We start from the raw sequence: 25,737 nt of genomic DNA on the forward strand, positions 1-25,737 counted from the left end.
GGCGGCCCATTAGCATGCCCCCGAGTCCCAATCGCGGACCTCACCGGGGCTGTGCCGGTGGTTGTGTAAGCACAGAGGTGACCTCGGACATTGGCTCCTTGTTAATTTCAGGCCAAATATCTGTGTGTGGTTCCTCTCTTTGTAGGAGAGGCAGGCCGTTGGGGCGGGGAGGTCCCTGCGTTCGGGAGCCTGCTGGGCGGCCTCCTGACTCCCTCGCGCACCAGTCGGGGAAACGGGGGAGTGCCATGTGGACAGCCATGTGGCGGTGGTTGGAGCACCGGCTGATGACTTCAGGGCTTCGCCCCGGCGTGACTAAGAAGGGGCCGGGTGAGGTTTCCGGGCGGCTGGCAGTCACCCTATTGAGCCGCTGGGTTTGAATTCCCCGGTGCCAGTAGCGTGTTCCCAGGGGAACTGAGGAGAAGGTGAACACGAGGTTTGTGATAGCAGGGACTTCCCAGGAATGGCCTGGGAGGTGTGAGTGAAGAAAAGGGGCAGGGACCCGTCACGGACGCCAAAGCTGAGCAGATGCTCTTGCGCACCGTCTCCCACGGGGGCGAGGGGCGGGGCCAGGTGCTGCCACGCCCACCGCCGTGCATCTGGTGGGTTCCCGGGGCCAGTGAGCGTCCTGGGCGTGAGGCCGGGGTTCCTTCCCGCCAAGGCCATATTCGCCCCCCCCCCCGCCCCGCCACCCAGAGGCCACCCGTCCCCAAGGCTTTGTGCGCATGCGTTCCCCAGGCCCGAGGCCTCTGCTAGGTATGGGCCTCCAGCCGTGGGCGCCAGATCTCCACCTGCCGGCCGCTTGTGGGAGCCGCGTGCTCGCCCCTCCAGCTCCTTCCCTCCGTGGCTGCAGTGGTTCGGTCTAGGGCCCCAGGGAGAGCGAGGCGGGGTCCGGGGCTGCCGGGGCTGCCCCGGCATCCCTGGACCAGCTTAGTCCGCTGCCGCTGAGGGGGTCGTGGGGAGGAGGGGGCCCGTGGGGAGGCAGGTGCCTGGAGTGAGGCAGGGGTGCCAGAGGCCCTGGGTGCGGGGGGCATGGCGGCAGAGGCTGTGCGGGAGGCTGAGAACCGGCAGCGCAGAGGCGAGGCCGGCCCGGGGAGGATTTGGTGGTCGTGGGGGAGGATATCTTGGCGGCGGTGGGGGTCGTGGCCGTGGAAGACGAGGAGGTGGCACAAGCAGAGCAGGACGAGAAGCTGCAGGAGCTGCGGCAGGAAGGGCCAGTGCTGGGTGCCGATCGAGCCGGGGGCCCCACTGGCCGCGCTGGAGGTTGTTCAGTTAGCGCTGAGCTCTGTGGATGCCGAAGCTACCGGGACCTACTTGCGGCCCAAGCGCAGGATGAATCAGAAGTGAAGTTCTCACCTGGCTCGCCGGAGGGCCATCATATCCAGGGCATCCCAGGCCGTATCCTTCCTCCGGCTGGTGGGGCTCGGCTGCTGTGGAGGATCACCGCGAGGAGGGCAGCAGCAGAGCCACGGCCAGGGCCATGAGCGCTGGGGGGAAGGGCTCTTCGTCCCCTTGCCGGGTGGGAGTGGGCCCAGGATCCCTACAATGCACAGCAGAGGAAGGCGGGGCGCGGCGGGGGTGAGAACGCTGGGGCTGCGCCCTGTCCAGAGCCTGTCTGTGCAGAAGCTGCGGGCAGAAGCTTTGGGGCTGCAGCACACTCCCAACAGCCTTGCGGGGTTCAGGGAACACGGGTCAACACGCTTCGACAAGTAGTGTAGCACAAAGCCCGCTTGGCTCAGAGCAGATATTGGAAGGAAACTTTTGCTGGGTTCATGGGGCAGACAGAGAGGCTGCCCTCGCCCCTTCCCTGTCCTTCAGAGCCTGCGTGGTTTTCCAAAGAGTTCAGGGAAGACCCACAATGTCGACCGCTCTCGGGTTGCCAAGGCAGTCAGCGGGCCGCCTCGCTTCGGCAGACCGCGGGAACCCAGCACGGCGCTGCCGGGGTGCCGCAAACTCTATCTCCACAGGCCCCACACAGCCAGGCCGGGGCCCCAGGCCCAGGAGCCTACCCGCAACTTTCCTCCCTGCCTGTCTCTCCCCCTCTGTGTCCTCGCCCGCCGTCTACCCCTGTCCTCTCTGCCCTCCCTCTGTGTCCCTTCCTCCCGGTGTGGGCTCTCTGTCCCTCTCGCTCTTTTGCTTTTTTGCTCTTTTGCTTTCCCCCTTTCCCCCTGCCCCCACCTACCGCTTTCCCTCCCTCACTCGCTGACTCTGCCAGGACCACGCTTTGGGCCGTGGGTGCGCAGCTGTGCTCCAGGTGACCCGAGCGGCCCCCTCCTGGGCACACGAGGCCCCTCAAAGTCACGGGGCTTCAGGCAAACACACAAGCAATCCCAGCCGTGAGAGTGGCATGGAGCACATCCAGCTGACCAAAGCAGTGACTGCCTGCAGGCCACACACACAGGCCAGGGGGATGAGGGAACACAGCGCAGTAGGCCCTCGGCCTAGCCCTGTCGGGGGCAGGCAGCCTCAGAGGTGTTGGAACCCCAGGGACTCCCCAGGGTGGAGCAGGTGGGTAGAAAGGGCAGGAGCTGACGAGGTTGGGAGGGCGGCAGTGCTTGGCGTTTCTGCACTTTTGCAACTTCGGTCGCTTGCTCTCAGCCGGGAAGGTCCGGGTGGCTCCTGCCTCTCTTTCCGTAGCACGTGCCGGCGAGGCTCCTTGACCCAAGGCAGATCCTGAAACACCCCAAGATATCAGCCGTGACGGGTGACCAGGACAGACACGTGCTCAGCTCCATGACCCATTTGGAGGTCAGTCCTGGGAGACGGAGGCTGGGGGAGGCCCGGTGGCCGTGGGGTTTGAGCAGGAGGGGGCCGGGCAAAGTGGTTCAGTGCCGTAGCCAGGCGAACAGCTCGGGGCACCTAGAAGACACGTTCCCCCTTCCCGTCCTTTTTCTTCGGCGGGGCAGGTGGAGGTACTGGGCCATCCCAAATACCGCTTCAGGTTGATGTTTTCCTTTGGGAGCAACCCCTACTACCAGAACAAAGTGAACGTTAAGGTGTATAGCCTTAGCAATGCCGGTGGGAGTGGGCTTGAGCTTCGAGGATGCTGGGGGCGGGCAGGGGGGAGCACTTGGGAACCGGAGGGGAGGTGCGTGGGGTCCCCAGCGTGGGGCGGACCAGGCCCAGGAGGGAGACGGGCTGGGAATTTGAGACGGAGAGAAGGCGAGAGGGCGTGGGTCCTAGGCCGTGGAGAGCCTCTCCTAAATTTTCCCTTCCTGCAGGATATAGGGCATGTCGTTCCACACCTGTCCAGTGTTTTTGGGACTATGAATGTGGATCTGCCTGCCGCAGGCCCGACACCGCCAGCCTTAACTTCTTCAACTGGTTGTGTGACCCCAGCGGCCCAGGGTCTAACAGGATCGCCGAGGTGGGGACCCTGGCGGCCTTCGTCAGCCGGGGTGATGCCCCAGCCCCAGCTGCTTGGAACGGGGTCCAGGGCCTGTGCTCAGCTGGCCTGTTTCGACTACCAGGTCGTCATCGAAGACCTGTGGCCCAATCCTCTGCTGTACTACCCGAGTTAGGAAGGCATCCGAAGGGAATGAACTGAGAGGAGTGCCTGCTGGTGAGAAGCCAGGGCTGTTGGGTCCTGACTTGTGTGTGTGGAAGTTGCCGTGGGACAGGCAGATTAGCGGTGGGGAAACTGAGGCTCAGAGGAGACTGGGCCCCAGCTCACCCAGGGAGTGGGTAGCAGGGTGAGAAGTGAACCTAGGGGAACTCAGCACACATCCAGGTGGGTGCGTCCATGCGGGCAAGTTCAGGCCCCCCAGGCTGGCAGCCGGAATGTCCCAGGTCACTCGGGAGAAGCAAGGTTTCTCCACCCCGTTATTCTGAACTGACACCTGTGCGCATCAGCCCCTTTCTCAGGACCCCGGCCTCTCATTCAGTTGGGGATGTACTGCCAGTCTTTTCGATTGGAGCTCCTTTTCCCGGCCCGCTCCTTCCCGAAATTCCCCCACTTCCCTCCATGTTCCAGACCCCCCTGTGGCTTCCCACGGCCTCATGGCCATTCTTGGGAATGGCACTGGGCCATGGGCTGGAGGCTCCTGAGTCTCTAGGTGAGGAGGAACAGGATCTCACGAGGACAGAGGACACCCTCATCCCGCCTTGGCTATCCTTGGCTTTATGCAATTTCACGAATTCTTAACGTGTGTGTGTGTGTGCGCGCGCGCGTGCGCCCAGCTCACCTTAGCCGTGTGGACGTGGACCACACAGAGATCATAGTCTGACCAACCAGAAGTTGTCAAGGAGATATTCACCACTGTGAAAGATGGGTGGATGAGTTAGGTGGTGCTTTGGCTGCACAGGACAGAAATGGGGGAAAGGATCACGTGTGGCAGCTCTGGAGAGTATCCAGCACGTATCTGAACAGATGGCGAGAGACATAAGTTAAGAAGGGCTGTGCATCTGTGTGTGGGTTTATCCTTGGAGCCAGGACATGGCGAGGAGGCTATCTGCCTCATGAGACCCTCCAACCCCCGACGTGTGGAATTGCCTATGTGGCGGTGATGTTCAGCATTGGCACAGGGCCAGGTCATGGCATGAGGACATCCGAGGCAGGTTCAAGAGGAGGGCGGAAAAGGCAGACCTCTGTTCATTAGTGTCTGATACTTCAGGGCAGGGCACACAGGTGGGGAATTGTCCTGGAGAACAGGACTCCTGTTGCTTGGTGGCTCCTGGTCCCACCCCATTGACACTGCTTAGGGAGCTTGGCCCAGTACCCTTGCTCCTGGAAGCATGCCCCGCACGGCTGTGATGTGTTCCCATGCATGCATCTGTCAGGAGCACTGCAAAACCCCTGTGTCCTGGGAGGACGAAGGAGGAGGCCATCTCTCGTCGTCCCTGTGGACCCACGCTGTCCCGCGACGCAAAACCTGCCCACAGGGGACAGTTCCAAGGACCTGTGAGGGAAGTCAGGTGTGAGTGGTGGAAGATACTGTGGCTTTGTGTGTGGGCTGTGTGAGGGAGGTCTGCGTTCGGCTGTCTGTGTGTGCGTGTGTGTGCGTGTGTGTCCTTGCACGTGCAGCCACCTGAGCATGCCTCTATGCCGGGGATCGTGTATGTTTGTGTGGTGTGTGTGAGTTTTAATGTGCACATGTGTGCATGGGAAGAGTGCATGCCTGTGGACCGGAGACCATGTGTCTTAGTGTGCGTATCGGGAGGGTGTTTTTGCAGGTGCACGGGTGTGTGTTTGCGAGGCCACGTGTGTGTGCTTTGTGTTGGGACCCTGGGTGTTTATGTGTTCTGTGGTTGCATGCCCACGTATGTGTTGGTGTGTGTCGCCAAGTGTACATGCTTGTGTGCCACAGACCTTGTGAGTTGGCACACGGATGTGAGTGTGTGTGCGTGCATGTGCAGCCAAGTGCACCTACCTGTGTCCAGGCACCGTGTTTATTCCTATTTCATGTGTGTTTGCATGTGTGTGTATGTGTGTATGTGTGCGGCCATACGTGCATGCCTGTGTGCCAGTGATACGGTGTGTTTCCCAGGGTTGTGTGTGTGTTTGTGTGTGTTTCTTGTGCACCTTAGTATGTGTTCCTATCAAGGCCTTGCCTGTGCACTGGAGATCATATGCGTTTGGTTTGTGTTTCCTGAGTGGCTCTTTGCCTGCACACAGTGGACTGTGTTTGTGGCCAAGTTGAATGCCTGTGTACAGGAACCATGTGTGTGTTGCATGGTCCGTGGGTTTCCCAGGGCATATGAGTGTGTGTGTGCATGCTAGCAGAAATCTGCCTGGGTGTGTGTGCTAGTCCCTGGGTGTATGGCGTGTGCATGTGTTTTAAGGCGCACCTGGGTGTGTGACTTTCTGTGGGGCTTTGTATGTATGGACGTGTGCCATGGACCTTCCGTGTGAGTGTTGAGTGTATGTGTGCTTTCATGCGCAATGGTGTCTGTTGTGTGTCTGTGTGTTTGCAGGCCTTTGGCTGATTGTGTGTGTGTGTGTGTGCGCACTTCTGTAGCCACCAGTTCATGCCTGTGTTGGAGATTGTGTGTGTGATTGGTGTGTGTGTGTGTGTGTTGCATTAGCATGTGTGTATTTGGGTGGTCATGTGTGCAGACCTGTGTGCCGAAAACATGCGTGGCTGTGTGTGCGTTGCATATATATGTGTTGGCATGAGCGCGTGTGTGTATGTGTGTGTGTCTGTGGTTGCGGGGCCAGCAGTGTATGCCTGTGTACTGAAGACCGTGTGTGTTCCTTGAGTCTCTGTGTGTTGTACGGGCCGTGTGTGTGTGTGTGTGTGTGTGTGTGTGTGTGTGTGTGTTTCCGGGGCCAATTGTGCATTCTTCTGTGCTGGAGGTTTGTGTATGTTGTGTGCATGGAATTACACGTGCAAAAGTGTGTGTGTGTGTGTTGGGTAGCTCAGCACACATGCCTGTGTGCCTAAGACCATGTGTATTTGTTGCACCTGTGTCTATGGGAGTTCTTGGGCAGAGGGGGTTGTGTGTGTGTGTGCCGGGCCAAGCGTTTATGGCTATGCCAGAGACCTTGAGTGAGTGTTGTGTGTGTGTTTGCGAGTGCAGCTGTGTGTGTTTGCATGGGCAAGTGCGCATGGGTTTGTGCAGGACGTGTGTGTTTGTGTGTTATGTGATCTGAGTGTGTGTGCATGCACTGGTGTGCGTGTAAGTGGGTGTGTGCAGCCACATGCATGCCTGTGGGCCTCAGATTGTGTGTGTGTGTGCACGCCTGTGTGAGAGAGAGAGAGAGTGGTGCCTGTCAGCGTGGGTTTGCATCTGCGTGCATGCGTGCGGCCATCTTCTTTCCCATGTGCTGAGCCCGGGTGTGTGGGTGTGTGTCATGTGTGTGTGTTTGCATGTGCCTGTGTGTGTTGTGTCTCTGTGTGTTTCCAGGCATGTGTGTGTGTGTTTGTGTGTCCAGAGGCGCATGCCTGTGTAGACCGTATGTGTGTGTGTTGCGTGTCTAAGTGTTTGCATGTGCACACGTGTGTATGAGTGCATGTGTAGGCCCCGGGCAGGAAAGGAGAGGTCCTGCGGGATTTCCAGCTCTGCCGATGATGGAGAAAGAGGCAAGAGGCCAACTGCAGCCACGTCCCTCCAGACACACAGGTCTTGTTTGTATTCCGTGGTTATTCAGGGGTCTGTCTCCCCTCTCGATGAACAGACACACAGAGGTGAAGGCAAGGAGGTTGCAGTGAGAGTTGGCAGGTGGGTGTGAGGCACACCACCCATCTGTGCTGCTTGCACGGATGGTCCCAGGTGTGGGAAATAGCTAGGGGTTTCCGTCTCCTTCCCAGGACGCACACCTCTTGTCATTGGCCCTTCTCACCTTCCCTCCCTGGCAAGGACAATGCCAGTGTCTGTCATTGCACAAATGTCACTCGGGAGTGCCAATGGACTTGGACAGCATCCACATGAAGGGCGAACAGATGGAAAACATGGTCCAAGACCGTGGGGGCGCATATGAAATCCACTCTGGAGGAAACGTGTGGAGACCCGGTCGGGGACTAGGCCTGGATGTATGTGCATGCTTCCCCCAACTGAGACGGGGGGAGGGGGAGTACAAGGAGCCCCTGCTTGTCAGTGATGCCTGGATAGACTGGCTTGCATTGGTGCCAGACCAACAGAACCAAGCCTACTTTGCTGGCTCAAAACCACTCGTGGGCATTCTCTCACCACATTTGTGGGCCAGCTCTGGGGACGTGATGGCCCAGCTTGATATTCTGCTCACCGTCTCACCCGGCTGGCCCGGAGCAGGGAAGTCAAGAGTGGATGCGTTCTCCTCTGCAGGCCAGATGACCCGGGAACCCCTTCCTGGGGCATTCGTGCTGTTGGCAGAATGCAACACACGATGCTCCATCTCTGGTGGTGAAGGCGTTCGTGCTGCCTGTCACCTGGGTGCCATGTTCAGCTCCTTGCCGCCTGGCCTTGGCCTTCCAAAGAGTGAGCACTGAGGTCACCGAGCCAGCGGACTGCATCCACCTGCCACCCTCTCCACAGTGTTCGCCCAGACTTCCTCTTCAGGGAGGGGCATCTGGATCCCCTTTGCTGTATGCCTCCAGGAAAAGCATATGTTTTCTGTCATCGGTTTGGTTTAGTTGATCTTATTTGTTCTAAAAAAAAGTTTTTTCTTTGCAATGTCCCATCTTTACAGCTAACTGTATTCATGATTTCTTCATTTACCGTGACTCCTTTATTTTTTTAATTTTAATTTCAATTGCAGTTAATTTAATATATCATGCTATATTACTTGTCTGTGTTTATAATCATTTTTCAGTTTCAAACAAGTACTTTGTCTCTATATAGCTGCTCTATGCTTAATTCCTATAATCTTTTTAATCCAAGCCACCATCTCATGTTGTTAAGACAGTTTTAATAACTAAGATTCTATTTCTTGTTTGTGGTTTGCTTTTTTCCCCTTTGTTAACTTGTTTAGTTACATATGGAAAATCCAAAGAAAAACTCCTTCTTTCATGTTTATTTTTATATAATTAAGGGTTTTCTGTACATTGTGTATTAATTTTTTTATGTTTTACTAACTACTTCAAGCTTTATAATTGTCTTATTCTCTTTAACAACTGAAATAGAATAAGTTTAGGCGTATATGTTTTTGATAGAACACATGAGCGCTCTGAAGTTTTATGAGGTGTGATTATGTATTTGTCAACTTTTCAATGTGATTTATTTTTTATATTATCTTATTAACTATTATCACAAGTCATGGTGGAAGGTTTTACATTTTTGAAATTTTAATTGTTAAAATCTTTTTTTTTACAATGTTAAAAGACTGTCATTTTAATGGATAGAATTGATGCTTTTCTAAGGAATAACTGCAGAGAAGTTAGGGTCTTAATTCAACTGTTTTGTTTTAATTGGAAGTTCTGATCTCTTTTTTTTTTTTTTATCACAGTGTGACCAGATTGGTACTGGTCATTATAACCACTGGTTTACAATAGACTCTGCATTACAAGAATCATTAATGATGAAAGTGGTAGTGTTGCCTGTTTATGAAGACTAGATGACTTTGGCTTTTCCACCCAAGGCATGAGTGCCTGGTTTAGGGGATGACCTGTTTTGGCTGATGTGGAAAATATCCAGGAATAGTGTGGGCTGACAATGGTAGCAAGTGCCTTTAGACTGGTAAAGCCTATCTGTCTCCAGATGCCATTTCCAGACACTGGTCTGCACATAACAGCACTGCCAGGAGTCACAGGTTCCTGTGAAGGCAATGGTAGAATTTTGATTAAAGCCACTGTCTTAAATTCTTACTTATTATTAGACTTTGTTAGTTGGAAAAGAGAAAAACTATTTGGAAAATAAAGAGGTCTCAAATAGCTAGCAGCCAATCAATATAATTACCAAATAGATTCTTCTCATAGTAAACTACTGATAATGCCATTGACCATTAGTCCATAAAGATGGCATTTATAAAGGCAAATTAAGCTTTCAGATATGATGAAATTTAGAAGCCATGTATTAGAATATACAGAATTATATGAAATTCCTAATTTCTATGGACACCACCAAAACAGCTTTTCAGTGTGGATAGTTAAGAATAACAAGTGTCAGATAAACCAGAGATTAATAGCATACATTTTTGAGGAAGTTTGTTCTGTAAGTAATTTTGTTTTTTCCCACTGAACAAAAACCCAATTTCTTATATTTATAACTTACTAATTGCATGGTCTACATTTTTATATGTAGAAAAATTTATAGTTTCTATGAATTAGAATTAAAAAAGGAACAGGAACTGTTTACCACATTCGTATCAGAGCCTTTCTCCTGAGTAATGAAGCAGATAATAGAACTGCCAATGTCAGGGTGGAGGTGGGCACAGCCTGAAGCTCCCATCACCTGCATCTGTAACATTTCTGGATTCTCATCTGTTTCTCCTAGAAAAACAGGTATAAAATAAGAAGTCCAAGAGATATAGCCTGCATTGTAACACTAACTAATGAGATGATATCATCATCACTTTAAATTATCTCTAAGTTTTAATGCCAAAAAACTTCATTTATTTTGTTATCACCATCTTACTGCACATATTTATCCATTCTAATAATTTTCCTCACTTTTTAAATGCCATTCCAAATAATTTATAATTTGATTTTCATTTGTAAAATATATTTCAAGTCATATCTAACTTCATTTTCTTAAGTATAAGTAAAAACAATGACCTATGTTTTTCATTATTATAAAGTTAGCACATTTAGGAAGCAGTCCATGTCTACTTTATTTACTAAACTTGACTGTACACAGAGAGATATCTACCTTGTATCATTTTGCACATTTGAAATCTTATGTAGTCATTATCAAAACTATCATTTTATAAAACCAAAACAAATCCCAGAGAATATCTCTTATTTTGATCAAAACCCAGACACTGAAAATAGAAGAATCACAGGATGATGGAATCCCTGGTTACACAGCCACATTTTCTTTTTACATTTCGGATCATGTTGTTAATCTAGTATTTACTAATGATTTCTTAGGGTCTCCTTGGATAGTAAGTAGCATGCAATTATAAAACTCCTGAAACCCTTGACTAAATTTTTTCACTGTTAATATAAGTCGATAGTTAAATACAAATTTTTCATGTTCCCATTAAAAATTAGTTGAGTTATGAAAAAAAAATAAAATTAATAATGGAGACAATATTGGCTAGAATTCTTACCTGAATTTTAACATCAAACAAATGGATCCCCCATCTCACATATTTTAGAACCACTGTCCTAATAAGCAAATTAACTACTGACCTGGTTTGAGAACTCTTGGCCCAGAAAGCCAGCATTCTGAGCTACTGAGGTTCTTCAGATGTCCCAATGGTGCTAAGAGCTGAATGGGAGTCTGGACCTCTTGAAGGAGCAGCAGTGCTAGATCATTTCTTGCTGCCCCACTCACCAACCGAAATCTCTCATGCAGTAGAATGTTAGACACCTTAATAACTCTCAGAGGTGCTCCAGGGTGCTTCAGGCCTAGTATTACAGCAGTGTCTTCAGGATTCCTAAGTGTGTAGTTAGAGACTAATTAGAATATATTCACTAGGATATATGAGCCCTTAACAGCCATCAGTATTAGGCTTTGTAATGTATTCCATTAGCTATGATGTATAAAGTTCCTACTTTACCTGTAGGGAAATCAGAACACTAAGAAAACTCAAAATTCATACACAGTGGAATTAGGGAGGTATTAACTAAAGGAAATATCAATCAAACACACTGAGGCAAATTTCTTGCCTAGCCTGATGCAAAGATTCTATAGAGATAAGAGATACTGTTCAGGCATAATATGAAGTGAATTAATTCAAAGAAGACTTCAACAAACTAATTTGAAAATACTGTAGCACAGTGTATTATATGAAGCAGGATGCAAACTTACATGTTCCTGACACAGTGGGCAGCAGTGAGAACCCAAGAGCTGCTAACAAGGGAACCACTGCAAATTTGACTGCCACAGCTGATGATCATGGCTTGCCATGGCATGGCATATCGTAGAGAAATTCGATCTGCTAAAGCTGAGAATAAAAGTAAATTCAGTAGAATCGTCATCTGTAGCCCATCTTTAAAGTTTTTCATCCTTCCTAGCCCTTCTAAACTTACGGTTACTACAATTGACTTGCAAACACACAGTCTGTATTGTTACATATATGCTATTTCCCTAAAAGGAATAATTGCCTTATTGTTATGTTTCCAGATCAATCATTTCTTTATGGTCCAGTTTAATTACCTTTCATTTGTCAAACTATTGGGAACTATTATAGGTCTCTTCCCAAGGGGAATTCTTTTTCAGCTGTTAGTTTGCTTAGTTAGGAGTCATTAACATAGTAAGCAATAAAAAAAGAAGCAAAATTTTATTTGACCATTTATTGGAGAAATAAATTTAAAAATTTAAGTGGAACAGAAGGAACTGAGCTTAATTACTTTTTAAAAATTCAGTGACACTTAGGAGGGGATGATGGTGGTATAGTAGGAAGACACTATTGTCACCCCATGCAATGAACACAACTATATAACCATCAAATTATCTGAAATGCAACATAATTTGATCTGAAGACTGAGAGAACAAATTATACAGCTAAAGAGACAGAAGCAGCCATATCAAAGAAGGCAGGAAGTGTGGAGATGTTGTTTGGGAGAGAAATGGCTCATGGCCACTGCAGTGGGTAGGGAGCAATGATGTAGAAGAAGGGTGACAGACAGACTAGCACACATAGCAGTGCACAAGGATAACAAACCCCATAGGAATTAGCTTGGAAAGTGAAAGAGGCTGAATTTTGTGGTTTTAAAGGTCAGTAGGCTTGGCTCTGGGAGAGCCCAGAGGCCTTGAGGCTGCTCCTAGAGAAAAGACAGGTAAACAGCCTGGGAACATACAGTGTGGAAACAGCAATCTGAAGAGCACCTGGGCCACACAGCAGAGAGGCTTCAGTTCAGAGAATGTCCCAGAGGCAGTGTTCATAGACAGACCATCTCCAGGAACAAAGGATCTAGAAAGTACCATTTACGTCCCCTGCCCCTCAGAATAAACACAGGGCCACCTGCGGTAACCAGTGCAGCATGGTTGCTTGCTACACAACTTTTTTACACCATGTTCCACCCCTTTGTGCTCTGGCAAGACTGCCCTTCTCAGTCAAATTTGCCTCAGTCTCAGTGTGGTGGATTTTTCACCAGGGTGGGCTTCCCATAAGCCTAGTACAAACTCCTGCCTATGTCACATCTCCCAACCTGAGAGTTTTGTGAAGCCTTGCGTCCAGAGGCAGTGGTAACACATCTCATTTCACAAGCAGTCCAGAACACACCTAGTTAAAACCAACCACATTCAGGCCAGAGTTTAAACACTACCCAGAGCAGGTGAAGAGAGCCACTGTAAAAGACTGGCTGAAATGATAAAGTGGCCAGAATGAAACAAAAGAACAAAGGCAGCACACACTGGAAGCATGCCTGGAAGAGGCAGCATTTGGGGAACAGTAACACGATACAGCAGGTCACTACAGGACCTCTTCTTCCTAAGACCATTACTGTCCGAAGAGGAATTGTAGCTAACCTCCCTAACACAGAGAAATAGGCATGGAGACTTAGACAAAATAAAAAGATGGAGAAATCTGTCTTAAATGAAAGACCAAGATAAGGCCAAGGCCAGATGTCTAAGCAAAACTGCTATAAGTGGCATGCTTGATAGAGGATTCAAAATAATGGTCATAGGGATACTCACTGGATTGAGAAAAGACTGGAAGGCATCAGTGAGACTACTAAAACAAAAAATAACATAGGAGATAAAGGGCTTGATAAATGAAATGAAAAACATTCTTGATGGCATGAAGAATAGAAGAAATAGAGGAATAAATTAATGATCTAGGAGACAGAATAATGGAAAGTAATCAAGCTGAACAAAAGAGAGAAGAGAGAAGTACACAAAATGAGAATAAACTCAGTGACTCCATCAAATGTAATAACATTCATTTTATAGGAGCCAAGAAGTAGAGAGAAAAGGGGGCACAGAAATTATTTAAAGAGATAGTAACTGAAACTCCCCTAATCTGGAGAAGGAAACATATCCAGATGCACGAAGCACAGAAACCCCTCCACAAAATCAACAAAAGTAGACCCACACCAAGATATACTGTAATTAAACTAGCAAAATAGAGTGACAAGACAAAATTTTGAAAGCAGCAAAACAAAAGAAGACAGTTACATACAAGGAAAATGCATAAGGATAAGAGTGGATTTTCAGCAGGAAGGAGTGGCATGATATTTTTAAAGTGCTAAATGCGGAAAATCTGCAGCCAAGAATACTCTATCTAGCAAGGCTATCCTTCAGAACAGAAGGAAAGATAGTTTTCCAGGCAAAAGACAACTAAAGAAGTTGGTGACCAGTAAACCAGTTCTGCAAGAAATATTAAAAGGGGACTCTTTGAGTGGAAACAGGAGACCAAAAGTTACAGTATGAAGGTAGGAAACATAAAAGCTTAGTAAAAATTAACACTTCTATAAAATGTCATGCAAGGAACTCAGAAAATAAAAGAATTTAAAATATGACAGCATACGGGGACTGGGTGGCTCATTTGGTTAAGCCCCTTGATTTTGGCCTGATTTATGATCTCAGGGTCTTGAGTTTGAGCCCAAGTCCAGCTCCATGTTGGGCATAGAGTCTGTTTAAGATTCTCTCTCTCCCTTTCCCCCATCCCTCCCCTCCCCTCTTGCTCCCGCTTTCTCAAAAAATAAACAAATAGATAAATAAATAGATAAATAACAGTAGATATTAAAATGAGAGGTGGAAAAGAGTAAAGAATGGTTTCAAGCTTAAATGACCATAAACTTAATATAGACTGCTACATGTAGAAGATATTATATACAAACCTAATGGTAACTACAAATCAAAGACACTAATAAATATGCAAAGAATAAAGAAAAAATAACCAGGTATATCACTAAAGAAAATCAGCAAACCATTAAAGAAAGCCAAGAATGTATCAAAGAAAATCTTCATAAACAACCACAAAGCAAATACATTGATATGTATTTAACAATAATTATGTTGAATGTAAATGGAGTGAATATTCCAATCAGAAGACAAAGAGTGACACAATGGATGTGTCCATCCATGGGGAAGACCCATCTGTATGCTGTCTATAATAGACTCATTTGAGACCTAAAGACACCTGCAGATTGAAGTGAGGGGATGGAAAAACATTTATCATGCAAATGGCTATAAAAAGAAAGCCGGAGTGGCAATACTTTTATTGTGCAAACTAGACTTCAGATTTTTTAAAAAAATTTTATTTGACAGAGAGAGAGAGAGAGAGAGCACAAGCAGGGGGAGTGGCAGGCAGAGGCAGAGGGAGAAGCAGGCTCCCCACGGAGGAGGGGGAGCCCAATGTGGGACTCCATCCCAGGATCCCGGATCCCAGGATCATGACCTGAGCCAAAGGCAGGCACCCAACCAACTGAGCCACCCAGGCACCCCAAACTGGACTTTAAAACAAAGACTATTAACAAAAGACAAAGAAGGGCACTATATAATCATAAAGGGGACAATCCAACAAGAAGATCTAAAACTTGTAAATATTTATACACCCAACATGGGAGCACCCAAATACATAAAGCAGTTAATAACATTAAGGAACTCATTGATAATAATGAAATAATAGTAGTGGACTTTAACACCACACTTACATCAATGGACAGATCATCCAAACAGAAAATCAACAAGGAAACAGGGCTTTAAATGACATAATGGACCAGATAAACTTAACATATATAATCATGACATTCCAACCTAAAAGAGCAAAGGACACATTCTTTTCAAGTGCATTTGGGTCATTCTCCAGAATAGATCACATGTAAGCCCACAAAACAGGCCTCAAGAAATTCAAGATGGAAGTCATACCATGCATCTTTTCTGACCACAATGCTATAAAATGAGAAATTAACCACAAGAAAAAAAAATCTGGAAAGACCACAAATACATGGAAGTTAAACTAAATATAAGTAATGAATAAGTGAACCAGGAAATCAGAGAAGGAATAAAAAAGTACATGGAAATAAATGAAAATGAAAACACAACAGTCCAAAACTGTTGAGTTTCATCAAAAGTGGTCCTAAGAGGGAAGTACATAGCAATACATACCTAGTTCAACCAGCAAGAAAAGTCTCAAATAAGCTCACCTTACACCTAAAGGAGCTAGCGAAAGAACAATAAACAAAGCCTAAAACCAGGAGAAGGAAGGAAATTATAAACATGAAAACAGAAATAAATGATATAGAAACTAAAAACAACAACAGAACAGATCAATGAAACCAAGAGCTGGTTCTCTGAAAAATACTAATAAAATTGATAAGCCTCCAGGCAGATTTATCAAGAAGCAAAGAGGAAGGACTAGAATAAATAAAATTACAAATGAGAGAGAAATAACAACCAACACCACAAAAATACAAACAGATATACAGATAATTATAAGAAAATATGAGAAACTATATGCCAACAAACTGGACAACTTGGAAGCAATTGGTAAATTCCTAGAAAAAGGAATAGAAAATTTGAAAAGATTGATTACCAACCTATAAATTGAATCAGTAATAATAATGATGAAAAAAACTCCCAACAAACAAAAGTCCAGGATGAGATGGCTCCCCAGATGAATTCTACCAAACATTCAGAGTTAATACCTATTCTCAAACTATTCCTAAATACAGAAAAGGAAGGATCACTTCCAAATCCATTCTATGAGGAGAGAATTACTCTAAAATCAAACCAGAGAAACGCTCCACTAAAAAAGACAATAGACCAATATCTGATGAACACGGATGGAAAAATTCCTGAGAAAATACTAGCAAATCAAATAGAACAACACATTAAATAAATCATTCACCCACTCAAATCGGATTTATTCCTGAGTTGTAGGTGGTTCAATTATCACAAATCAATGTGATATACCATCAATAAAAGGATAAAACCATATGATTATTTCAAGAGACACAGAAAAAGCATTTGACAAAGTACAAATATCCATTCATGATAAAGATCCTCACCAAGGTAGATTTAGAAGGAACATACTGCAACATAATAAAGGCCATATATGAAAACCCCAGACACCATTAACCACAATGGCAAAAAACAGAGCTCTTTCCCTATTTAGGAAAAAAAAATGATGTCCACTCTCACCACTGTTATTAATCATAGTATTAGAAGTCCTAGCCTCGGCAATCAGATAAGCACTAGAATCAAAGGCATCCAGTCAGCAAGAAAGAAGTAAAACTTTCACTACCTGCAGATGACGTGACACTATATACAGAAAACTGACATGACTCCAACAAAAGTTCCGGTAGAACTGATAAAGTCAAGTCTCAGGATACAAAGTAAATGTGCAGAAATCTGTTACATTTCTATACACCAATTAATGAGCAGCAAAAAGAGAAATTAAGAAAGCAATCCCATTTACAGTTTTACCAAAAACAATAAGATATCTAGGAATAAATGTAACCAGAGGTTTGAAAGACCTGTACTCTGAACTGTAAAACACGGATGAAAGAATTTGTAGAGCACACAAAAAATGATGAACATCCCACAGTCATGCACTGGAAGAAAAATTACTTGAAAATGTCTCTAACCCACAGCAATCTACAAATTTAATGTAATCCTATCAAAACACCACCAGGGTTTTTCATAGAGCTAGAACAACCCAAAAATTTGTTTGGAACCACAGAAGAACTTTGTTTTTAAATTATTTTACGTATATATTTTTATTATTATGTTCAGTTAGTGAACATATACAGAAGAACTTTAATTGTCAAAGCAATGTTGAAAAAGAAAAGTTAAGCTGGAAGCAGTACATCTAGTCTTCAAGTTATATTACAAAGCTGTAGTGATCAATACAGTATGGTATTGGTACAGAATATACAAATACATAACACACAAAAATAGATCAATGAAACAGAATAGAAAATCCAGAAATAAACACACAATTTTGTGGTCAACTAATCTTTGACAAAGCAGAAAAGAATATCCAATGGCAAAAAGACAGTCTCTTCAACAAATGGTGTTGGGAAAACTGGACAGTCACATGCAGAAGAATGAAACTGGACCACTTTCTTACAGCATACACAAAAATAAACTCAAAATGGATTAAATGTGAAAGCTGAAACCATTAAAATCCTAGAAGAGAGCACCTGTAGTAACTTCTCTTGACATCAGCCACAGCAACTTCTTACTAGACACATCTCCTGAGGCAAAGGAAACAAAAGCAAAATTTAACTATTGGGACTTCATCAGGATAAAAAGCTTCTGTACAGAAAAGGAAACAATCAACAAAACTAAAGGCAGCCTGCAGAATGGGTAAAGATATTTGTAAACAATATATCTGATAAAGGCTAGTATCAAAAATATAAAAAGCATTTGTTAAACTTAACACCCAAAAGCCCAAACCCCAGTTAGGAAATTTTCAGAAGATATGAACAGATATTTCTGCAAAGAAGACATCCAAATGGCCAACAGACACATGAAAAGATGCTCAACATCACTCATCATCAAGGAACTACAAATCAAAACCACCATGAGTTATCACCCCACACTAGTCAGAATGGCTAAAATTAAAAAAAAAGAAGAAACAACAGATGTTGGCAAGGATGCAGAGAGGAACCCTCTTGCACTGTTGGTGGGAATGAAAACTGGTGCAGCCACTCTGGAGAACAGTATGGAGGTTCCTCAAGACATTAAAAGTAAAACTGCACTATGACCCAGCAATTGCAGTACCAGGTATTTACCCTCAGAATAAACAATACTGATTCAGATGGGTACATGCTCCCTGATGTTTATAGTAGCAATGTCCACAATAGCCAAGATATGGAAGCAGCCCATCGACAGATGAATGGATAAAGAAATGTGGTACATATATACTTTGGAATATTACTCAGTCATCAGAAAGGAATGACATCTTGCCATTTGCAATGACAAGGATGGAACTAGAAGGTATTATTCTAAGCAAAATATGTCATTCAGAGGAAGACAAATACCATATAATTCACTCACATTTGAAATTTAAAAAAAAAAGAGATGAGCAAAGGGGGAAAAAAAGAGAGGCAAACCAAGAAACAGACTGTTAATTCTAGAGAACAAACTGATGGTTACCAAGGGGAACTCGGTGGAGGATGGGTGAAACAGGTGATGGGAATGAAGCAATGCACTTGTTGTGATGAGCACATGGTGTTGTATGGAAGTGCAGAATCGCTATATTGTACACCTGAAAGTAATATTACCATGTATGCTAACTGGAATTTAAATAACAACTTTAAAAAATTAAACCTTAGTGTGATGTGCAGTTGTTACTTTAAATATGATTTTCAGGTTTGCCACTTAGGAAAGTGAAGTTTAGAGTTTGTCATAAAAGTTTTGAGTTGAAGTAATACATATATAAATTGAAATATGGTAGAGATAAGAAGATAAGAAGTTCTTTGCTCAGATATTTCAAAGTCCTCATCACTTTGACAATTAACACAGTGTAATTCCCTGAATAGTCTAGATTGTCTTCACCTATTCTCTTCCCTTACTCTTTTTATACATCTTATCTCTACCATTATTTCAATTTATATATGTATTAACTACTATTACTTCAACTCAAAACTTTTGGGACAAACTCTAAAATTCACTTTCCCAAGTGGCAAACCTGAAAATCATATTTAAAGTAACAACTGCACATCACACTAAGGTTTAATTTTTTAAAGTTGTTATTTAAATTCCAGTTTGCATACACGGTAATACTACTTTCAGGTGTACAATATAGCGGTTCTACACTTCCATACAACACCATGTGCTCATCACAAGTGCTTTAGAGGGTAGGAATTGGGGGGATGGGCTATTAATACCCTGGTGATGGGAATTAAGGAGAGCATAATGAAAGGAGCACTGGTTGTTATACACAAACAATGAATCATGGAACACTACATCAAAAACTAATGATGTGATGTACAGTGATTGACATAACATAATGAAATAAATTTTTTTAAAAAAGCTTTAAAAAAGCACCCATTACTATGGATATGACAGTATGAACATGAGAAATAGGTTTAAGTAGGTGAAAATATAATATGGAGAAATATGATTTGTTAGAAATAAATTTCTAAGGAAAGAAAAGTGAGGTTGTCATTGATGATAGTATGACAGATTTCATAATAGTAAGGAAAAGAAAGATGGACACAATGTAACAGATTTCAGTAGAGCATATTAGAGAAAATTTTATATATATTTCTACCAAGAAAGTATATTCTCAACTTAAAATTCTGACATAACTTTTGTTAAGATTCTGTGGTAGTAAAGACGTTCACATGAGAAGAATAAAAAGTTTGAGTGTCTATGCTAACCTTGTTCCCTCTTTCTATACTGATAATGTGATTAAACCATTCTAGTTCTATGGGTATCACAGTAATTAAGAATATTATTATAATCACGTCACCTGTATCAGAAAGAAATATTATGGCAGTTAAATAATACACCAAGAATGAAATACCTTTGGAAGTCATAAGGGTAATGATTCCTATTATTTGGTATTAAAAACTCATGCATTTCTCTGGGAAAAGACTCTCCCCCTCCTTTTCTATTTCCATTATCCTTTCCTCTTCATTTTTTTTTTCATACCTCCCTGACTACCATTTTCTTGGGCCTTACTCTGAGGCTGTGGCAGAGAGATGAACTGTGGCCGAACAGAAGCAGGAGTGGCAGTAAAAGCTGAGTTGTTTGTAGAGGTAGAGACTGAAAGGGAGATGGAAGCAGAGGTAGTCATGGCCCCTTGCTGGGACCATGGTGCATGGCTGGGCTGTGTAACTCCCTGAAGCCAAAAAAAAAGAAAGGGCTCACTTGGCTGAAGACGTAGGGCTTTGTGCAATGTTCATCTAAGTGACTCAAAATTCCCACCTGCACCCATGTGTTCTTTTGTTGTAGATGGCATACCAGAGGTGCCCCTACGTCACCCTGCAAGAAACAAAGAGCAAAATGTCCATGTACACTTTAAAGGAGGCTAGGAAGTAACTTCTGGTTTTGAAGAAGTAACTTTTGCTTTCCACACCCCTCAACTGTATCACCTTACAGCCAGTCTCGCCAAGAGCTTGCTTGGCTTCCACACAGAAAGTGAACTCATTCAGCTTGGGCCAAAACTGGGCACATGTGCTGACTTGCAGTATTCTTAGATGCCTTTTCTGCAGAATTCCAGGACTTCCTAGTGGAAAAGGGAGAACAGAGAGGATTTTAGTTTTACCCTAGTTAGAGGGAGAAATATGGCTGAAGGAAAAGATAATCACAAACCTTCTATTACATGAAAGGATACTACTCCTTCTTTTCAAATATATCATACTTATGCTCATGTAAATATGCTGCATTACTCACCTCTCATGAGGGACCAACTGGGTAGCCAGCAGTCATACAGCTGTATATTTTTCTCTTGCTCCAGGTTCTCCTCTAGACAGATAGGAAGCACCAAGGGTTGAAAATGTAGGGGCTGTTTCAGGAAGATTAGCCCAGGACCCAAAGTTCCCTTGGGAGCTAGGTAGGGCATGGCACAGTGAATGCCTACAGTTTGAGCTTGAGCAGGCTCCTGAAGATCAGTAAGCCCAACTTGGACCAGGGCTAGTGCTTCTGAGTTTTTTCTGGGAGGGAAATTTATCAAGCATTTTATTATTACATATTTCAATGTGGAAAAGAACTCTAGAGTTAACATGAATAAAGTCCAGGTGAGCATTAAAGTACTACTATTCCCTTCACTACTTCTGTCTTATTAGGAACACTATGCTTAGACACCTTCAGAAATGAGGAGGTAAGTTTTACAATACAAACCATTTAACTGTTGAAAATTCCTAACTTAAATTATTAGGCATGCTAATATTTGTCGTGAAAGTAAAATACACCAAATACACCAAATAGTGAAATACACCAAAAACTAATGATGTACTGTATGGTGACTAACACAACATAATAAAAAAAAAAACACTTAGTGAAATACATTTTGAAAGTTAGGAGTTGAAATATTGTATAGTAATAATATAAATAACTTTGGACAGTTATTCCCTTTCTGGGGGCTTTGTTTTCCTTGTTTGTCCAAAGACTTACTTCACTATGCTAAAAGAAGAAATAAAACTATGCTCAAAAGGATATTTTTCAAAGAGTTATAATTCTTCTACAGATCCATATATTTAAGAGATAACATGGTTGAAGTCAGAAAGTGGAAAACTGTGAACCTTACTATTTAAAATTTCCATCATTTTATTATAGGTAAAATTATACAAAAATAGGGTATCTTCTAACAGTTCTATTGATTTGGATCCTGAAATTATCTCTGAAAAACAGGTAAAGCACCCATTTATGGATACTTGAGATATGACAAGATCCAAGTAGAGATGCTTTCTCTTTAGTTAAGAAAATGTAACAGATGTGACTACTGCAAGAAGATACACAAAATTTGATTTCTGTAACAAAGAATATGTATCATCTTTAAACAATCTTGAAATGACATACTCAGAGTTACATGAAATTTGCACATCTAGCTGAGGTAAGGATCCACTGTTCATTCAGTACAGAGCCAGCACAGAAATGGGAGAAAGAGAGTTGCACGGAAACCATCCAAGGAAATTCACCCATGTCTGCCTCCCAGCAGTTGGGACAGTGGGGCACAAGGCCAGGTCATAATCCACACTCTGCAGAAGGAATCCATATTTTCAATAGGTGAAGGAAGTATTATTACCTCCTTTACCTGAACAGTTTGATTTCCTAATTTTTGACTTTATCAAAGTGCTTGTAAATTTTCAACTTTAGGAAAGTGCTTGGAAATATAAATTTTAACCCTATATAGTTGGGTATGGGAACAGAGATTGTCTGAATACACCTCTCTGAAAATAACATATGTCTATTCACTCCTCAAATAGAACAGTAAACCATTTCTAAGCACTAAAGCATTTTTATAATATGCTCTGAAAGGAACTACACTTATTAAAAAACTGTTTCTAGCAATAATTATCTTCTCTGAATATGTAGATATCTGTTAAGATTTTGTTATGCATTCCCCATTCTCTGATCTAAATAATGGTTTGAATTGTATCCTGCCCAAATATGAGGGCATGATTTCTGACCTATAGAGAAACTCTTGTAATTAGGCTCTAACAAAGACCTTGGTGCTAAGGATAATAACTCAAATAGATGACTACACTGAACTTGCCTGTGGCTTCATGAGAAATAACAGCTGTCTTGAAGAGCCAGAAAGCCTGGACACTCTCTTTCCAGGCCACACCTAAGTGACACTCAGCCAAAGAACGTTGAGTTGTGAATACTTGAGAGGATCTTGTTCAGGCTGATGAGACTTGGTTCCAGATTGAGACCCAGGCATCAGAGAAGGTTCTTTTCTTAAAAGGGTGGCTGGAGCAGCAAGCAGATATGAAAAAGTATGAGAAAGAATGTTCTCTTCAGTAAATTTTAAGGAAGACAATTCCTTGACAGAGCTATCAGAAGAGGAGGCTAAGGCAGGAGAACAGGAGAGAAGGCTGCTGGAGAAAGAATGGAGCAAGAAGGGAAAATATAGAATAAAGGCAATATACCAGAAGAAATGACCAAATAGGAATGGGGCAATGCACATGGTGATGGGAGAGAACAAGGAATAAGAAAGGAAAATGATGGAGAGAGGGGGCTAAGAGATGTAGATGTTACATCAGGGCTTCCATTTGTTTTTGTAATTTGTAATTTGACAACCTTCGGGTAATGAAGTCTTTCAGGAAGCCAAGTACTTGCAAGGGGAAGAAAGGGAATGTTTGTGAGCTCACTCAAACGGAGAGAATTGATTTGATATTGGCTTTCTGTTGTACCTATCTCAGTTGACAAAGCTATAAAATACTGATGTGGGGAAGGAATTATTTCTATTGTTTAAAAAAGGTACATGTTTAGACCAGGAACTGAAATGGCTAGTTAAGGGAGTTGCTCTATCTGGCTCAACCTCAGAAGGAACAAATAATATAATTCTATCAGCTTTATAATGCCTGTCAGGTCTGATTTCTACTTCATTATGGATCCATGTTCTGACTTTGTCATGTTTATGAATAGCAAATGATGCAATCATACCAGTTTCAGGGTGGGCCCCGGATCTCACTGCTTGGGTTTCAGGATGGATCCAAGGGTGAAACATACCAACTTCAGGCTGCAACCCGGAGCTGAAGATCTGAGATTCGGAATTGGTCGATGGTCTGACTTTATTCATTGGAATGTAGAACCAAGATCTAAGTGCATCAGGTTCTAGCTTCATCCAGGGTCTGACTGTTTGGATTTCTGAGTAGGGTTGATTCACAGTACCACTTTGCTGAATCCAGGGGTGATTTATACCGTCAGCCTGACTCCAGGGACTGACAGATTGGGAGTCAGATTTAATCCAGGGTTGACTGTATCACTTTGAGTCTGTAACCAAGATGTAATTGTATCAAGTTCCAAGGAAGTTGGAGGTTTTACTACTTTGCCTCTGTCTGGGTCCAAATTTGGATTGTTTCAGTTTCAGGTTTGAGTCCATGATCTAATTGTATTGGCTTCAGGCTGGTTCCAAGGTTTTATTGAATCCAGTTTAGTCTGGAACCAGTGTCTTATTACTGTACCAGCTTCTAACTGGGTCGGGGGGTATATTTCTATATTTTCAGACTGGGTCTGTGATCTAATTGTAGCAGTTTCTACCTGAATCCAGGGTTGCACTGTACTGATTTCAAGCTTGGTCCAGGATCTGACTGTACTAGTTTCATACTGAGTCCAAGAGCTACTTATACCATTTTGGGTCCCAGAAGATGTCATTTGAGATTCAAGCTGGGACCAAGGCCTAACTGCATCATTTTGAGTCAGGTACCAAAATGTGCCTGTATTTCTTTCAGTCCAGATATTGACTGACTGAGACCCAGGCTTGGTCCAGGGTGTGACTGTACTGCTTTTAGACTGGATCCAGAGTTTGAATATACTAGCTTCACTGTGAATCCATGGTCGCAAGGCATCACCTCCAGAAAGGGTCCAGGTTCTTACTTTGTCTTTTTGAGACTTATTCCAGGGGTGGGATATACCAGTTTTTGTTGGAATCCATGATATGACTGTAGGAGTTTCATGTTGGGCCAAGAGCTCAAATCTATCAGTTTCAAACTGGGTCAAAGTTCTCATTGTTTGAAGTTTTGAGCAGGCCGAGGTACTTACTCTTTCTGTTTCAGTTTTAAACCAATATCTGCTAATATCAGTTTCAGATAGGGGTAAAAGTGTGGCTGCTTGTGACAAAGGCACTCTCCATGATACCAGTGTTTCAAATTCAGGCAAAGGCCATGTATTAACATTATTAATTCCAGGATATGTCGACAGAAGAAATGCTTGATTTTCTCCTTGAATCAAGGATTGAGTAGAATCACTTTGAGGATGCAATGAAATACTGAATATACCAGCTTCAGGCAGTATCCATGATTTCTTAGACTCAGATATAAGTACAGTCCAAAATATGACCGTATCAGTTACACTCGGTATATAAGAATTTACTGCTTGATATTCAGACTGAGTCCAGGATATAATTGTGGACATTGCAGAATGTGTCCAGGATTTTACTAATGAATATTCATTATGAGTCCATATTTTCACTGTAGAAGCTTTAGTGTCTGTCAAAGGATTTAGAAGAGAGGAGGCCTGGGTCCATGTTGTGACAGTAGAAACAAGTGTCACTGTCCAGGGATTTACTGCTGGAAACACACCTTGGTTCCATGACATGACTCTGGAAGCAAGAGCCTCTGTCCAGGGATTTACTGCTGGAGGTACAGCTTGAGTCCATGATGTGACTCTGGATGTATCAGTGTCTGTCCAGGGATTTACTGCTGGAGGTACAGCTTGGGTCCATGGAGTGACTCTGGATGCACCAGCCTCTGTCCAGGGATTTATTTCTGAAGGGATAGCTTGGGTCCTTGGAGTGACTTTGGATGCATCAGCTTCTGTCCAGGGATTTATTCATGGAGGTGCAGCTTGGGTCCATGGCATGACTCTGGATGCACCGGCGTCTGTCCAGGGATTTCCTTCTGGAGATACAGCTTGGGTCCATGATGTGACTCTGGATGTACCAGCCTCTGTCCAGGGATTTATTGCTGGAGGAAGAGCTTTGTTCCATGATTTGACTCTGGATGCACCAGCCTCTGTCCAGGGATTTATTGCTGGAGGTACAGCTTGTGTCCATGGAATGACTCTGGATGCACCAGTGTCCGTCCAGGGATTTACTACTGAAGTACAGCTTGGGTCCCTGGCAAGACTCTGGAAGTGACAGCCTCTGTC

The 25,737-nt window shown here is 44.0% G+C and overlaps 2 protein-coding genes across 2 annotated transcripts; both read right to left on the reverse strand.

Annotated features, from left to right (window-relative positions):
- Window positions 1-8,897: 8,897 nt before the first annotated feature.
- Window positions 8,898-24,285, reverse strand: LOC148161664 (serine protease 52-like). Its single transcript, XM_088020652.1, has 9 exons — window positions 22,640-24,285; window positions 21,953-22,121; window positions 20,818-21,077; window positions 20,517-20,650; window positions 20,104-20,406; window positions 11,329-11,464; window positions 10,707-10,954; window positions 9,709-9,842; window positions 8,898-9,167 (listed from the first exon to the last, which is right to left on the reverse strand). Exons 5-9 carry the CDS (start codon window positions 20,216-20,218, stop codon window positions 8,898-8,900), a joined length of 903 nt encoding a protein of 300 aa, XP_087876778.1. The 5' UTR covers window positions 20,219-20,406; window positions 20,517-20,650; window positions 20,818-21,077; window positions 21,953-22,121; window positions 22,640-24,285.
- LOC148161665 (uncharacterized) lies at window positions 20,402-25,002 on the reverse strand. The gene is made up of 4 exons (XM_088020650.1): window positions 24,441-25,002; window positions 20,818-20,889; window positions 20,522-20,650; window positions 20,402-20,406 (listed from the first exon to the last, which is right to left on the reverse strand). The coding sequence occupies exons 1-4, from the start codon at window positions 25,000-25,002 to the stop codon at window positions 20,402-20,404; spliced, it is 768 nt and encodes a 255-aa protein (XP_087876776.1).
- Between the last annotated feature and the right edge of the window lie 735 nt (window positions 25,003-25,737).

This window comes from Eumetopias jubatus, unplaced genomic scaffold (genome assembly GCF_037043125.1).
Source record: "Eumetopias jubatus isolate StellerSeaLion01/CBP00866 unplaced genomic scaffold, mEumJub1_p1.0 scaffold_96, whole genome shotgun sequence".
Lineage (NCBI taxonomy): Eukaryota > Metazoa > Chordata > Mammalia > Carnivora > Otariidae > Eumetopias > Eumetopias jubatus.

Bases quoted from the DNA above. Each gene is read 5' to 3' on its own strand.
- LOC148161664 (XM_088020652.1), bottom strand. From the start codon at position 20,218: ATGACTACCTCTGCTTCCATCTCCCTTTCAGTCTCTACCTCTACAAAC. The intron at 9,843-10,706 runs GTCAGTAGTTAA...CTGTTTTTCTAG, and splicing joins GCCAAGAGTTCTCAAACCAG to GAGAAACAGATGAGAATCCA. The intron at 9,168-9,708 runs GTAAACAGTTCC...TTGCCTTCACAG, and splicing joins AAGGCTCTGATACGAATGTG to GAACCTGTGACTCCTGGCAG.
- LOC148161665 (XM_088020650.1), bottom strand. From the start codon at position 25,002: ATGTCCACAATTATATCCTGGACTCAGTCTGAATATCAAGCAGTAAAT. The intron at 20,890-24,440 runs GTGATGCCTTGC...CTATCTGTCTAG, and splicing joins AACCTGGACCCTTTCTGGAG to AGGAGAACCTGGAGCAAGAG. The intron at 20,651-20,817 runs GTGAGTAATGCA...CTTTTCCACTAG, and splicing joins CAGTTGGTCCCTCATGAGAG to GAAGTCCTGGAATTCTGCAG.